Source organism: Mya arenaria, chromosome 13 (genome assembly GCF_026914265.1).
Source record: "Mya arenaria isolate MELC-2E11 chromosome 13, ASM2691426v1".
NCBI classification, from domain to species: Eukaryota; Metazoa; Mollusca; class Bivalvia; order Myida; family Myidae; genus Mya; species Mya arenaria.
Genome location: NC_069134.1, coordinates 46,096,492 through 46,111,866, shown reverse-complemented (window position 1 = coordinate 46,111,866; position 15,375 = coordinate 46,096,492). Strand labels below are relative to the sequence as shown.

General features: G+C 36.4%; 1 protein-coding gene across 1 annotated transcript in view; it reads right to left on the bottom strand.

Annotated features, from left to right (window-relative positions):
- The window catches only part of LOC128214672 (exportin-2-like), a 150,301-nt gene extending 136,701 nt beyond the window's left edge, over positions 1-13,600 (bottom strand). The window contains exons 1-4 of the mRNA XM_052921266.1: positions 13,539-13,600; positions 13,246-13,336; positions 3,628-3,773; positions 3,054-3,155 (exon numbers count right to left, since the gene is read on the bottom strand). Coding sequence (XP_052777226.1) covers positions 3,054-3,155; positions 3,628-3,773; positions 13,246-13,330 — 333 coding nt within the window. The 5' untranslated portion in view covers positions 13,331-13,336; positions 13,539-13,600. The remainder of the gene's footprint in view (positions 1-3,053; positions 3,156-3,627; positions 3,774-13,245; positions 13,337-13,538) is intronic.
- Between the last annotated feature and the right edge of the window lie 1,775 nt (positions 13,601-15,375).

Below are 15,375 nucleotides of genomic sequence, written 5' to 3'. Positions count from 1 at the left end.
TATTGATAAAAAAAAAGTACACGCATGTAAATAAAGAAAAATCAGATTGTCTTTTTGTCTTCTTATCTTTTCCGAAATTATATCCTTCATTACAAAACACAGCAGAAATTGTAGGTATTGCATTAAATCAAACAATGTAATGAAATAAAATTACAATCGACTATCAAATAATCAAAGCGTCATTTAACATGAAACCTGCTGATAAATAACAAACTCGAAAGCACGTGGCAGTAACCAAGCAACCACCTCGGCCGAAGTGACTATCAAATTCGCGAGGTGTTTATGTGGTATTCATCATGAGTTTTATGACGTAAAATGAGTTGTTTAGCTTTGATTATAACATTATAAATTATTAAGACTGAGAAAGAATGAATGAAAAAATGAAATTGCCATATGACGATTTATAAATTAAGTGGACAATTATGTCAAATAACAGGTTGGTGACATACAATAGGAAATTTACTTATTATGAAAACAATTTGATACGAGTATCCGGATAGTATTCGAATACTTGATACGAATATCCGGATACCGATTTGGTATCCGGTTTCCATCCCTTTTAAATATATAGTAAACTAGATCTATCACTGAAGGTGATAAATACCCCCGAACGTCGCCTCACATTATGATTTATCATTGTATGAAGTTTTATGAAATTCCATCTAGTAGTTTTCAAATTACTGTACGGACAAAAAGATGACAAAAAAAAAAACAGAGAAAAAGACAATAACTCTGTAATTTGCTAAAATAGTGTAATGATTCATGTACAATGAACTCCTTCTCATTGTGCTGAAACATTGTTTAAAAGTTTATTACATTCTATCCAGTAGTTTTCAAGTTATGCTCAGGACAAGAAAAAAGTAACAAAGGGCAATATATCTAGATTTATGATCAGGGCAACAAGCTTAAAGTGTGATATTGACAACGATTTTTTCATTACTGCAAATAAATATGAAGTAAGTGGCGGACTCAGCTGTCAGACTATGTAGTTAATCAAGCGTATCGCTGTTGATATCCTATATATTATTATGTTAATTAATTCTGTATTTTAATGCTTTCAGGGATTTACGATGACATGCATTTATCTTTAAAGCTTTTTAACCAGCAATGGTTCTTTATAACAATTTAAATTTAACCGTTTTGTAATCAACAAACGGATATCATGTAATGATCGACGACGACGACATATAGCATATTGCCATGTGAAAATATGGACCGATTTTAACACTTAATCAGGAAAGCTGCAAGCAGATAATTAACACATAGTTTGTTTAATTGTGCTTATACCAAAACACGTGATTGGACCGATTACAAGCTTCTGCTAATTAACAGATAGGCTATAGAGTGATCAGCGTAGCAGAAAAAGCAGCTGGTCGCATCGGTCTCATGGTAACCAAGACACTTTTATGACCTATTGGATGTAGTTTTGAATGTGTGAATGACCCATGAATGTTTGTGTATTACAATTTCTACATCTTTTACAGACTTAGTCGTTTTGGACCGAAATTACAAAAAAAAATTAGAAAATTTCGGACCGATTTTTACACTTTTTTAAACTGAAATTGGTCTGGCTTGGTCAAAATCTGTCCAGACCGGCAAATTGCCGGTTTTTAGAAGCCCTGGAAGTAAATCATCATTAAATACATATATTTATTATCATGTGTTCAGTCATACATGTATGAACATAATCCGACCAATCACTACCATAAAATGGTTGCGGATAAGATTTTTGTAAGATTTGACCTAGTAACCTAATTTTTTATCACATGTGACTCAATTTTCTAATTTTTTTATCACATGTGACCCAGTTTTAAACATGTCAAAGAGTTCATCAAGGAAAACTTTCTGATCAGGCTTCATGAATATTAGACCATAAATAATGCCTCTAATGTGTTCCAGAGATTTTTCTAAGATTTAAGCTTGTGACCTAGTTTTTCACCCCATGTGACCCACTTTTACAAGCGGTCAATATTTAATAAAGGGGTACATCCTGACCAAGTTTAAACAAAATCTGACCAATCATTACCATGATATGGTTCCTGACAATATTTTTTCTTAGATTTGACCTAGTGAACTAATTTTCAATCATATGTGACCCACTTTTATATACGTCCAAGAGTTCAACAAGGAAAACATTTTGATTAAGTTTCATGAATATTTGACCATGTATAATGCCTCTAGTTTGTTCCAAATATTTTTTTCTAAGATTTGACCTAGTGACCTAGTTTTTGACCCCATGTGACCCACTTTAACAAGTGGTCGTGATTTGAACATTCTGACCAAGTTTGAACATTTTCTGATCAATGCCTACCAAGATATGCCGGACAGACAGACAACGCCAAAACAATATCCTTCTCCCGAAACCTTTGGTTCAGCGGGGGATAATAATTCAATATCAACTAGAGATTGCTTTTTGAAAAAGCGCTGGTCTCCCTCATTGTTTGGTCGTAGGTGAGTAATAATTTATGATGGACATGAAATTTGTACTTTTGGAATGGAGAGGAACAAACATCAGGGTCATCTACTGGTCATGACCAACCTGCATACCAAGAATGAAGTTTCTGGGTCCAAGAGTTCTTTAGTTATTGAGCAGAATGAAGTGTGACGTAAAATGAAATGGAATTAACTTTCATTGAATGCTGCATATTTTTCAGCACTTGCAGGTTGGATAACTGTACATGTAGATTTTCTGCTTGATTTACTTTGAAAGTGCCATTATCATGCAGAGTGATGGAACCTTCTGGGCAAGTGATTGTTCAGGTTGGATGTTGGCTGACTATTAATAAGATTCTGGAGCACTGTTTGTGCTTTTCCTCTGACATATCAGACTAGAAAAGTAGGAAAAGAAGGGTCCACTTGAAAGCCTGTATAATGATAAACTTTGACCTCTGAGGTAGGTATGTGGATCTAGCATGCCACACATCAATCATCTTAATGTTACAAACACATGTGCCAAGTAATTTTAAAATCCCTCCTTCCATGACCAAGTAACAGCTTGAAAAACCGGACTGATCTACAGCAATCTATAGCATCATGTTAATAGTTCTTCTTACCTGTTTCTGTATTTGTTCTGGGCTCTTTAACATCAAACCAACTATCAGCTGTTTTATGGTTAATCTGTCCTGTTCATGTATTTTATCTGGCATGTCTTCAATCTGAAAATATTTGTAGACAGGGATTCTAACAGCTGATAACTGCAATCCTGAAAAAAGTATGAGTCTGCTTGAGAATGAGGGATTCATTCCCAAAGCAGGGTAATAGGGGCTTCTAAGAACCCTTTTTTGAAATTGTTTCCAAAGTCATTAATATTCATTTCATGGAGCTTCCTTCTGTTTTTGATGCAAATGTCCAAGCAAAATATATATGTACAAAAAACAATAGTCAAAAGCCCTCAATCCTACTTTCAGGTTTAATTCTGAACTTAAGTGCCCCTAAGAAAGAGATCACAGCAGGATAACCAAGGCTTTTATTAAACATGTCTGTTAGGGCCTTTTCGTAAAGACCTTTATCTGTCAGATTGCAAATTCCGCCTGTAGATGTTAAATATTGGGAAAACACTCAAAAATTGCATTATATTAAAGGTTTAAAGGCAAGGGATATATAAGTAAAAGAAAACAATGATCTCACAACTCTCCAGTTCCGCTTGACATAGTTTTTAAATGTGATAGCTGATGAGACTCTGATCTGTTGATCCACATTGGGCTTGTCTAGCAGGTTCAGTAGCAGGAGAGGGTAGTTTTGGTTTACCTCCACAGACTCCAGAAACTTCTCAGCTGCACAAGAAACCAAATTTTAGATTACAGACGTAGTGACATAAATCATGGCATTGATGATTATTTATAATTGTTTACATATGAGCAAAAATTCACTGTCCAGCACATTCCTGTTACATCCCAAACAAACCAAATTTACTCCTATTATTTGTTTTATTAAATGTTATTTATATGCATGTTTAAAAAGATCATTTATGTGGGAGACAGTCTCGAGTTTTTCATTTATTTCCTTGAATTTGATTAATATTTAAAACGAAGAACAAGTCCGATTTTTGTGGACAATTGCCAGGCACTTTTTCATGTAGGCCTTTTTCACACAGCAACAAAAAACGCATGTATTCAATAAACATCAAACAGGAGCAAGAAACTAATCACAGATGGTCCATTATACAATACAAAGGTGTCTAGAAATAATTATTTGGTCGTTTTTAATAAAAAAAAACTTAAATTTCAAGCAGAAAATAATGACGTAACATTTTGTGTCAATTTTGGTTACGTCTTTCCTGGACGAAGTTACCAAGCAGTTGTGCGTAAAAGGTTAATTTTATTGAAATAATATCAAAACATAGGTCTTGTAATAAACAGGAAACACGTATTTGTTGTGTTTTTTCAAACAAAGGTGTATCCTTATTTTTATTCCGAAATCGGCAGGCGCGTTTTCCGTCAAAATGTTACGTAACTGAACTTTCACTGTATAGGCTTAGATTTAGCAGGTGCGCGCAGATGGGGGATTCCCAGTGTTGTTATTCTATTTACATATGACATCAGCATCATAAATCGAGGCACTTCCGAGACTTCGGCTATTTTTGGAAAAAAATGGAGGACTGTCAAAACAAACACGTGCGAGTATTTTCATCGTGTTACGTCTCGAACGCATCGATTGAGTGTTAAAAAGGTTGTTTTATGAGACAAACTATTACACCATTCCGATACAATTGGTGTTCTAGCGGAAAAGAGTGCATTTTAGGACATTTCTCACCCGTTGACATGCTCATGAAATCATTTGAGTTCGTGTTGTTGTTAAAGAAAGTTGGACAGCCCATTTTCCCTATTGTGTCTTATTTACGTATCGAACACCGAGAAATGATACTTTGTTTTTTGAGATGGTTTATGCTATTTTTGGTGCTAAACACAATTGATTAAATAAACACTTGTAACATATTATCATTTGAAATGAAAACAACAGAAATGTTTATAAAAAATCTGAGATTGCTAAAAGACTTAACATTGACGGTAAATAAAGATGCAAATTTAGTGGTCTTCATTACATCTGGTATAATAAACAAGAAAACATCTATGTATATGCATTTTCATTTAATTCATACGCATTCATGTGCAATAACTTTTAGAAGCATTACAGTTATAAGTATTTAAAATAAATTCTAAATCTATCTGAACAAGTAGTTTCTGTTTCATTTGTGACATAACATTGACACTAAGATCGTTACTTCAGTCGAAGAACTTTCCAGTTAGTGTTACATCTAAGAACAAAAACAGTTGCAAAAAATAATTATAGGCATGGCTTTCAAAACTTGTAGGCTTAATATGTAACAAATAACACCCAACTTAATGTAATATCTACAGATTTCAGCTGATTTGTTGAAATTGTGAATTTTCAGAAAATATTGTTGATGCTGAATGTTGGACACCGATTCTATTCTAGAGTCCAGTGGCCATGGATGTCAGGGCAAGAGCGTTCTTCCTGACATCATTATGTGTGGAAGCAGGCTTCTGTATAAATTGACAGGTACTGTTTTTAGAATGTTGTTTATAAGAAGATAAAGACTTGTATTGCATGTTCTGGATCTAATTTTAAATTATTAACATTGCATTCTCACAAGCTAAGTTTATTCTATAACATCATTTGGTCCATGATTCCACCACCAATCTAAAATGTACAATCTGTTGAAATAACCCTGGGACATTGTTTGTCTTAAGACGGGCAGGCAGTAAGGATTTTTTGTTTCTTTTTTTCAGATATACTTCTTCAGTGATACAAGAACTGGAAAACAGTCTGTGTTTCATCAAGATTTGTTAAAGACCCATACAGTGTATCCAGGACATCATTAACCGAACATTATTTAAAAAAAACACCATTATATCATTTTAACTGGACATTTTAAAAATTAATTAAACAAATTTAACATTCAATAACATGTGGTTTTACATGTAAAAAGATTTACATTACAATACATTTTTCTTCGATGAACACAGGTTCTTCACCGCATGATGGCAATCATTTTCAGATAGCGTCAGTTTTAGTTCATTCAATTAATGAATATTCACGATAATTTCCCGCATTATGTCATTGTTTTTAATTGTTTGACCAAGGATGGCGCGAAGTTACTCACACACAGTGTCCCATGCATGCAACGTCACAGCTACATTGTTAACTGACCCTCGGACATTGATGGGCTCATGCTACATTTCAAGGCTTTACTTAATTCTTTTAGAAAACAGAATATTCAAATATAAATGTTATGTAATTATTTTTAATGTCCATCAGGGTAATCGGCCCAGAGTGTCAGTGAATTCCTTCGGACTCCACCCACATAGAACAGCCCAAATGTAGTTCATACACCGATGGACGTTAAAATAAGTATTTCAATCATGTTTACAGTTAAGCTCTTCCAAGTTTTGTAAAATTTTATATTCAATAAACTTGTAACAGCCTATGTTTTACTTTCATATGATTTCCACTGTATTCCGGTATGTAAAGTAAATTGAAGTCCGACAAAATGTGAACACGTATGTAATTTCGCTTCACAAGTGTCATGGTGAATGACCGTTTGGTGTCCATTGTAACATCCCTTGGAAAGTTAAAGGCGTTGTTTTTGAAAGAACAAGAGCTGTCACAGTATGTGACGAATGCCCCCGAATGTGACATTGACCTACGAACAAGGTCAGTACATGAAAAGTTGATCTTGCCTTTATGTGTCAAATACATATGGCAAGTTATTTTAAATTTCCTCTGAACATAAAAAAATACCACCCATACTTGACAACCTACACTGTTATGTCCTTATATTCAGAATTCCCTTGTGAATAAACACTTAGTGTATCTTTCACCTTAGAGGTAGGGACATGGGTCTTGCACAGGACACGTCGTCTTCGTATGTGGAACACATGTAGCAAGTTATTTAAAAATCTGTCCTTACAAGGGAAAGTTACAGCCCAGACACGACAACCTATACCCTATGTCCTTGTATGCAGCACTGCATTGTGAATAACACTAAGTGTGACCTTGACCTTTGAGGTAGGGACACGGGTCTTGCACGCGACACGTCGTCTTGGTATGTGGAACACATGTGGCAAGTTATTTTAAAATCTGTCCATACAATGTCAAGTTATCACTCAGGCAACCTTTTATCATTCAAGGTCACTGTGACCTTGACCTTTGGCCCAATGACCCGTAAAATCAATAGGGACCATCTTCTGGCCAGGCCCAACCTCCAAGTCAAGTTTGAGGGCCATGGGTGCAGGCATTGTCGAGTTATCACTCGGACAACCTTTTACCATTCAAGGTACATGTGACCTTGGCCTTTGGTCCAATGACCCCCAAAAACAATAGGGGTCATCTACTGGTCAGGCCCAACCTCCAAGTCAAGTTTGAGGGCCATGGGTGCAGGCATTGTCAAGTTATCACTTGGACAACCTTTTACCATTCAAGTTCACTGTGACCTTGACCTTTGGCCTGATGACCCCCCAAAACATAAGGGGTCACGTACTGGTCAGGCCCAATCTCCAAGTCAAGTTTGAGGGCCATGGGTGCAGGCATTGTCAAGTTATCACACGGAAAACCTCTTACCATTCAAGGTGACTGTGACCTTGACCTTTGGCCAGATGACCCAAAAAAACAATAGGGGTCATGTATTGGTCAGGCCCAATCTCCAAGTCAAGTTTGGGGGCCATGGGTGCAGGCATTGTCAAGTTATCACACGGAAAACCTGTAACCATTCAAGGTGACTGTGACCTTGACCTTTGGCCCGATGACCCCCCAAAAAGAATAAGGGTCTTCTACTGGTCAGGCCCAACCTCCAATTCAATTATGAGGGCCATGGGTGCAGGCATTGTCGAGTTATCACTCAGACAACCTTTTACCATTCAAGATCACTGTTACCTTGACCTTTGGCTCTATAAATCCTAAAATCAATAAGGCTGATCTACTGGTCAGGCTTAACATCCATGTCAAGTTTAATGATCATAGGTTCAGGCATTGTTGAGATATCAGTGGGGGAAGATTTGTTAACTTTTTGTGTTAAAGGCTACTGTGACATTGACCTTGGCCTGATGACCCCCAAAGTCGATAGGGGTCATCTACTGGGCAGGCCCAACCTTCATGTCAAGTTTGATGACCATAGGTCCAAGAATTGTCGAGTTTGCTTTCAAGGTCACTGTGACCATGACCTTTGACCCCTAAAATCAATAGGGGTCATCTACTGGTCAGGCCCAACCGCCATGTCAAGTTTGAGGGCCATGGGTGCAGGCATTGTCAAGTTATCACTTGGACAACCTTTAATCATTCAAGGTCACTGTGACCTTGACCTTTTGCCCAATGACCCCTTAAATCAATAGGGACCATCTTCTGGCCAGGCCCAACCTCAAAGTCAAGTTTGAGGGCCATGGGTGCAGGCATTGTAGAGTTATCACTCGGACAACCTTTTGCCATTCCAGGTCACTGTGACCTTGACCTTTGGCCAGATGACCCCCAAAAACCATAGGGGTCATCTCCTGGTCAGGCCAATTCTCCAAGTCAAGTTTGAGGGCCATGGGTGCAGGCATTGTTGAGTTATCAATCGGACAACCTTTTACCATTCAAGGTCACTGTGACCATGACCTTTGGCCCAATGACCCCCAAAAACAATAGGGGTCATCTACTGGTCAAGCCCAATCTCCAAGTCAAGTTTGAGGGCCATGGGTGCAGGCATTGTTGAGTTATCACTCGAACAACCTTTTAACATTCAAGGTCACTGTGACCTTAACCTTTGACCCATTGAGCCCAAAAAACAATAGGGGTCAGCTACTGGTCAGGCCCAACCTCCAAGTCAAGTTTGAGAACCATGGGTGCAGGCATTGTCACGTTATCACTCGGACAACCTTTTACCATTCAAGGTCACTGTGACCTTGACCTTTGGCCTGATGACCCCCAAAAACAATAGGGGTCATCTATTGGTCAGGCCCAACCTCCATGTCAAGTTTGAGGGCCATGGGTGCAGGCATTGTTGAGTTATCACTCGGACAAGCTTTAAAATTATTTTACCATTCAAGGTCACTGTGACCTTGACCTTTGATCCGATGACCCCCAAAATCAATACGGGTCATCTACTGGTCAGGCCCAACCTTCATGTGAAGTTTGATGACCATACGTTCAGGAATTGTTGAGTTATCACTCGGACAAGCTTTGGTTTACCGACGGACCGTCTGACCAACCGACCAACATACCGACATGCCTGTGCAAAGCAATATACCCCTCTTTTTCGAAGGGGGGCATAATTATGCGGGCCATGGGTGCAGGCATTGTTGAGTTATCACTCGGACAACCTTTTACCATTCAAGGTCACTGTGAACTTGACCTTTGACCCGATGAGCCCCAAAAACAATAGGGGTCAGCTACTGGTCAGGCCCAAATTTCCATATCAAGTTTGATTACCATATGATAGGTCTAGGCATTGTTGAGTTATCACTCGGACAAGCTTTGGTCTACCGACGGACCGACCGACCGACATGCCTGTGCAAAGCAATATACCCCTCTTCTTCAAAGGGGGGCATAATAATGAAATAAAAAGAAAGATTATTTCAAAAATATATTATAATTTCTTATTTATTGTGTAATCAAAAGAACACATTTTACTTATAGGCAAGAATCAATTGCATGTAATTACAACATTTATAGAATTATTATTCCTTAAGTTTCTTGTAATGACTACCAAATTTAGGGAGCCAATTTCAAATCAAAGCTACTGGTAGCCATTTTGTTGGAATTTCATTAAAAGAATATTGATGATGTTTTAATTAATAAATGGATTTACACCAATTAAAACAAATTAATATTAAAGGGATTAGTGAAGTAAAATAATGATCATTAGATCAGGTGAATATGAACTATGATTAGAAACATGACAATACCACTATTGGATGATTTGTGATAAACTGATATATGAAAGCACTCAGGTCAATTGGTATGTATTCTTTATTTCAGTTGTTAATTTCACTGTTATGACTCTTGACTACATGTGGGACTTTTGTTTGTCAACTTTCAATCTAGTGCACATATTCTAATAAATAACAATGCTGTTGTAAATTATTTTATAGATAATTAAATTATCTAATAAATGGTGTCAATGATGAAATATTAAATTATTTTATTTCAGCTGTGAATGTATTTCCAAGATGGAATTGTAACATTTCTTTGAAATGTCATAATTGCATTAAATCAAAGGGTAATAAAATGCTGGGATCGATCTAAATTTTATTACCCCTATCATAAAAAAGACCCATCTGGATTAAAAAGCCGACAATTTATGTCCTTGTGTATAATACACAGAAATATGTCAGGAATATCCGGTGTCATCCAGCCGAGAGATCCAGTCCAAGGTGTCTGTTTAACTTTATTACCCCCTCATAAAATTGTTTACAAAAAAGAAAGCCGATAAATGATTTTCCGGTATGAATAAAAAGATCTAGATCAAACAAAACGCTTGCACATGACCTATTTAACAGCCAAAACTATGATGGACATTATATCAGCTTCACAGAAAATTTACCCATCATTTTCTCATTTACTAATTGTTTCTTTTGTTTGTAAACAAAATATTACCTTTAAGTAAATATAATCTCAATTGATTTTAATGGTAAACTGAACTGACGTAATATATTTAATGATTTACGCATCAATGAATTTGGGGGAAATTCCATACAGTACTCAGCTCGTGGTCTTATTACGTCACAATGGGATATCACACCTGCGATTGGGAGTATAAACACCTTCTCAATTTAGCAGACGTTATTTTCAAGGGAAAATCAATACACAAAAGGTTAAAGTTTAATTTTATAAACATCCGTGATATTGTTTACAAAAAGAAAGATGCAAAATTGAAATATTGAAATGACCCTATTGAAATATGCGGGCCATGCGTTTACATCCAGTAATGGATACGGTCAGCCAGATGCGTATACATCTGCTAATGAGCTATGTCGGCCTATCTCGTATACATGCGCTAAAGGGATGTTTCAATTTATCTTCTTTGTTTTGATTGAATTTGATGCTGATTATTTTTGTTATATATTGTAAGTGACATTATGAAAAGCTTTATGTTAAAACTATAATTATGTATGATGTTTTTATTTTATGGATAATGTTTTTTTTTCTAAAAGAACCGGTATTCTAATTCAGTTAAATAAAATTAATTAAGGTAATATTTTAGATTAATGGAACTTACATTAATGCTTTAATTTTCATCAAGTGTTATTCATAGCATCATTCTGGTATCAACATTTAATGTATTTAAAGGAAGAGTTTGGTTAGTAAAGTAATACTAATATTGTGGCTAAGATTTCAAAATGACATATATCAATTTATATTCATACTACAAGCAGAAAATTAAAAAAATTAGGTGATTCCAATAATTGTTTTTGTTTGCTTCTCTCTTGTTCAAGATATAGTAACATTTACAGGGTTGTCATTATGAACCGATTGCCGATCGAATCCATCTTTTAAAATCGTGAAAAAATCGGTTGCTTTTTCAGGAATTTTAAAATTGAGATTGAAAAAAAATGTCCGAAAAAGACGAAGAAAATCGCCGTACTAATTGCCGATGAACACTGTATAGCGACACCGTTCCTTGTAGTACAAACGCTTGAAAAAAATAACACAGCGTTTGATTGATTACTCCAGTTTTGAGCGACCAATGATGTGCCGCGATACAAAAAAACAAACAACACATGCACAATGGCGCAGCCGAAATCAAAAAAGTTTAAAAGTCTATTTAATTTTGGGTTCCAACAAAGAACCGGTGAGAACGAAAATGCAAATTGGAAACACATTGTTTGTTGTTCTTTTTAAGTTACGATCGATGCATGGCGCCTGCTTGAAATGTCCATTTTGTTGAATAAAATGTGTTTGTTTTCTGTTACGGAACAAATCTAGTCTAGCGGATCGCGATAAAATCAATGTGTCGTTTCTGATAATGTCTGGTGCTGATACCTTCAAACCCCCGCTAAGATTACTCATTATGAAAAGCTAGCGAACATTCTGAAACAAAATGTAAGATATTATGGTCGGCGATTTCAGCGGTCCGCTAAGCTAGATTCTTCCCACTTTTTATTTTTCTCGGCGATCTCCGGGTAGGAGGTGATTTCATTGCTTCAAGTTCATTCTGTTGTTAGCTGTTATCAAGGTAAGACAAACGATTTATTATTCAATCTATGAAGAATCTAAGTGTTAATGTAAATTATTTCCATTCCATTAATGATTGAGTCTGGGCCCATAGTTTCGCCAAACTAAAATAGACCCACATCATCAGTCATCTAGCTCTGATTACTATTTAGAACAATTTGATTTGCAGGAGATAACAAGAGATTCTAGAGCCAGATGTGTAGCCACATAATCCAAAATTGGATATTCCGGCCCATTTATATTGTTTTCAAAGTAGAATAGTCTGAATAAATGTTTTCTAAACAGTCAATTTTGCTTTCAGTGAAACAGGTTTTAGACCCTCAGGAATGTCTAAAATTCGTTTTCGTCTCCTGAACCCCCGACCAGGGCGTTGCCCTGGACCTAACAAGGGGGCCTAGGCGGCCCCCTTGACCCCTGGCCAGATCTGTTAGATTTATAAAAAAAATCGGTTTGTGAAAAACATAATGACAACCCTGCATTTAAGATCGAAATTGCAAAGTCCATGCAAGCTGCAATTACATGTAACTTTCATTTCCAAGTTGACAATTCACCAATATTCTATATATAAAATGTATCATTTAATGCTTTTCATAGACAAATATCTTCCAATTGTTTTTTCCAAAGATGGTTGAATAGAATTTATAATACCATTATTACATAAAAGAGTTGCAGAAAACAGTTATATAGCTGGTTAACAACATCTTACAGCTGTTTTAGGCCAATTTACCAGTTTTCGGGTTGAAAACTAAGGGGGTTTTTTTGTTGAGTGTTGGTAACGATTTTATAAAAATCATTAAAAATTCATTTATTGGTCAATTTTGGAAATTTAAACTGTTCTGAACTTCTCTTAATTTGAATCTTAGGTGTGCAAAATTTCGTTAAAATATTCAAATATTTAAAAAATCAATGGTTCATGCTAATTACATCCAGGAACAATGGTTAGTCGAGGATACCTAAATCAATACTCATTAAACAAAAAAATATTTTTCGTCATTATATTCAATTTTTGATCAAATATCTAAAAGAAATCGGTCCTATCTGAAGCTCTGTGAATGGAAAACAGGACAAATGATTTACCTGGTTTTCTGACATTTGGATCAGGCGAGAGCGTTTGTTGAAGAAAATTAGAAAGAGTTGCTAGGTTCTCGTTTGTAACCTCCATTCTGACCTGAAATATTAAAAAAGGTTATAACGCACACCCGATTCGGATCTTCCTTTTTTTAACAATTTCACAAAACTCAATTTTAGACATAGCATGTTTGAATTAAATAACAAAAACATGATTCATTGAAAACCGTTACCGATTTACTGGACACTAATAAACACATATAAAGACAAACAATTGTAATACGCCTAACAGTGATGCATACCTAAGTAAAAATTAAAGGCACAGTGCGATGGCGCACTTTACGGCGGTGAAGTAAAAATAAATACCTTGCGAAAATAGCAAAGGTTGTGATTAGTCATACCGGCACATTAAATCCGGTGTTCTAAGTTTACTCCTTTCCGTTTTATTTCCTTGGCATAAATTTTATTCATTTCTGAAATTGTCTTCTTCTTGTTCTTTCGTTACAGAACAAAATTCCGATCGGTGACATTATCTAACACTTCTGGAGTATGCTACTACTACAAGGCTAAATCGTTGCGTGCCTCTACAGTGAATTGGCCAGCGTTCCCTTGAAGGGACTATAGGAAGTCGCCTGTGTTGATGCGCTCTGGTAGGCTGTTCCACAATCGTTTACCCGAAGGACAGGATTTGTGTCGGTAGAACGCTTTAGGGATGTTGTAGGTACAAGGAGTGTTTACAAGTCAATCCTGTAGCCCATCAACAACTTCGAAAACTATAAATTTAGAGGTGCATCTGTATTTCGACACTTCTTCTGGCATCAGGCGATTTTTTTACCCATATGGTAGGTCAAAGTCTGATGCTTCTGGTTGTCATATAGTCACCATTGACAAACCGTGCAGAACGCCGTTAAACAGGCTTAATTTGGTTCATATCGGTTTGGGTATACGGGTTCCATTCTGTACAGTACTACTGGCAAACTCAAGTATTGGCCTCACTAGTAATTGCATGGCAGCTCCAGTTGCTTTAACATTCACACTTTTACATTAATTTTGAGAGGTGGTCTGATATTTTATAATATTGGTTGGTCGTTTTTCTCATTTTGTGAAGTTTACTATTCTTTTATAATTTCATATTCTTTGTACATGTATAAACCGTTTCTTCCTCTTCTTCTTCGTCTTCTTCTTCTTTTTCTTCTTCTTCTTCTTCTTCTTCTTCTTCTTCTTCTTCTTCTTCTTCTTCTTCTTCTTCTTCTTCTTCTTCTTCTGGTGTATTGTACACGTTTAAAAGTTTGACACAAGTATATACAGGCTATAGTGATAAAATCAGCGGGTTTTCTTGAAGGCCTCTACGGAGTCGACCTGCAGAAGGGCACAAGGGAGTTCAGGGAGCGATCTCTGATGCTCATGATTGAAGGATGGTAGAACGTACAAGTGAGCAACGTTTTTGGATATGTTGCCGGCCAGATAACTCAGCATCTGGCTGGTGCTACTAATTATCCTGTAGTCATCCATGGCAAACCAGCAGGACGCCGTTGGACAGCCTGAATCTGGTTGATGTTGGTTTTGATATGTGGGTCACATACTGTACCGGCATACTTAATCTGTAAACTTGTGTATGTCCGGGCAATGTTCATCCTGCATTGGTGGAATAAACGACTTATCTTTTGTCGTAAATATATTCGTGAACTGGTTGATTAAAATGGTGGCTTTGGCTTTCGGATCACTGTGTGTAATCCCTTCTGATTTCAGCGGTGCACTGCTGTCACATATATTATCTATTACATGCGTGTTGAGCTTTGATTGACTTTAAAACTGACTCAAATATATTTTTTCGAGTACTGGAGTAGTGATTTGGTACTCGGATGATTGATCGAATACTCGAGTACTCGTTGCCATCCCTATATGACCTAGATAAATGTTACTATAAGGATTGTTTTGTATTTTTTTCATACTGCCCCATTTATGCAGAGTATGAATGCTCGGGCGTGATTTTGCAAAATTCAAAAATGTGCTAACGCACGAAAAATACAAATCAAACTTTAAATACATCAGTATGGAACGTTAAACTATCAACTTTTACAATACTTTGTGCGCGGGTCTTGAACATGGTATGTCCCCTTAATGTGCCGAACATCTGTG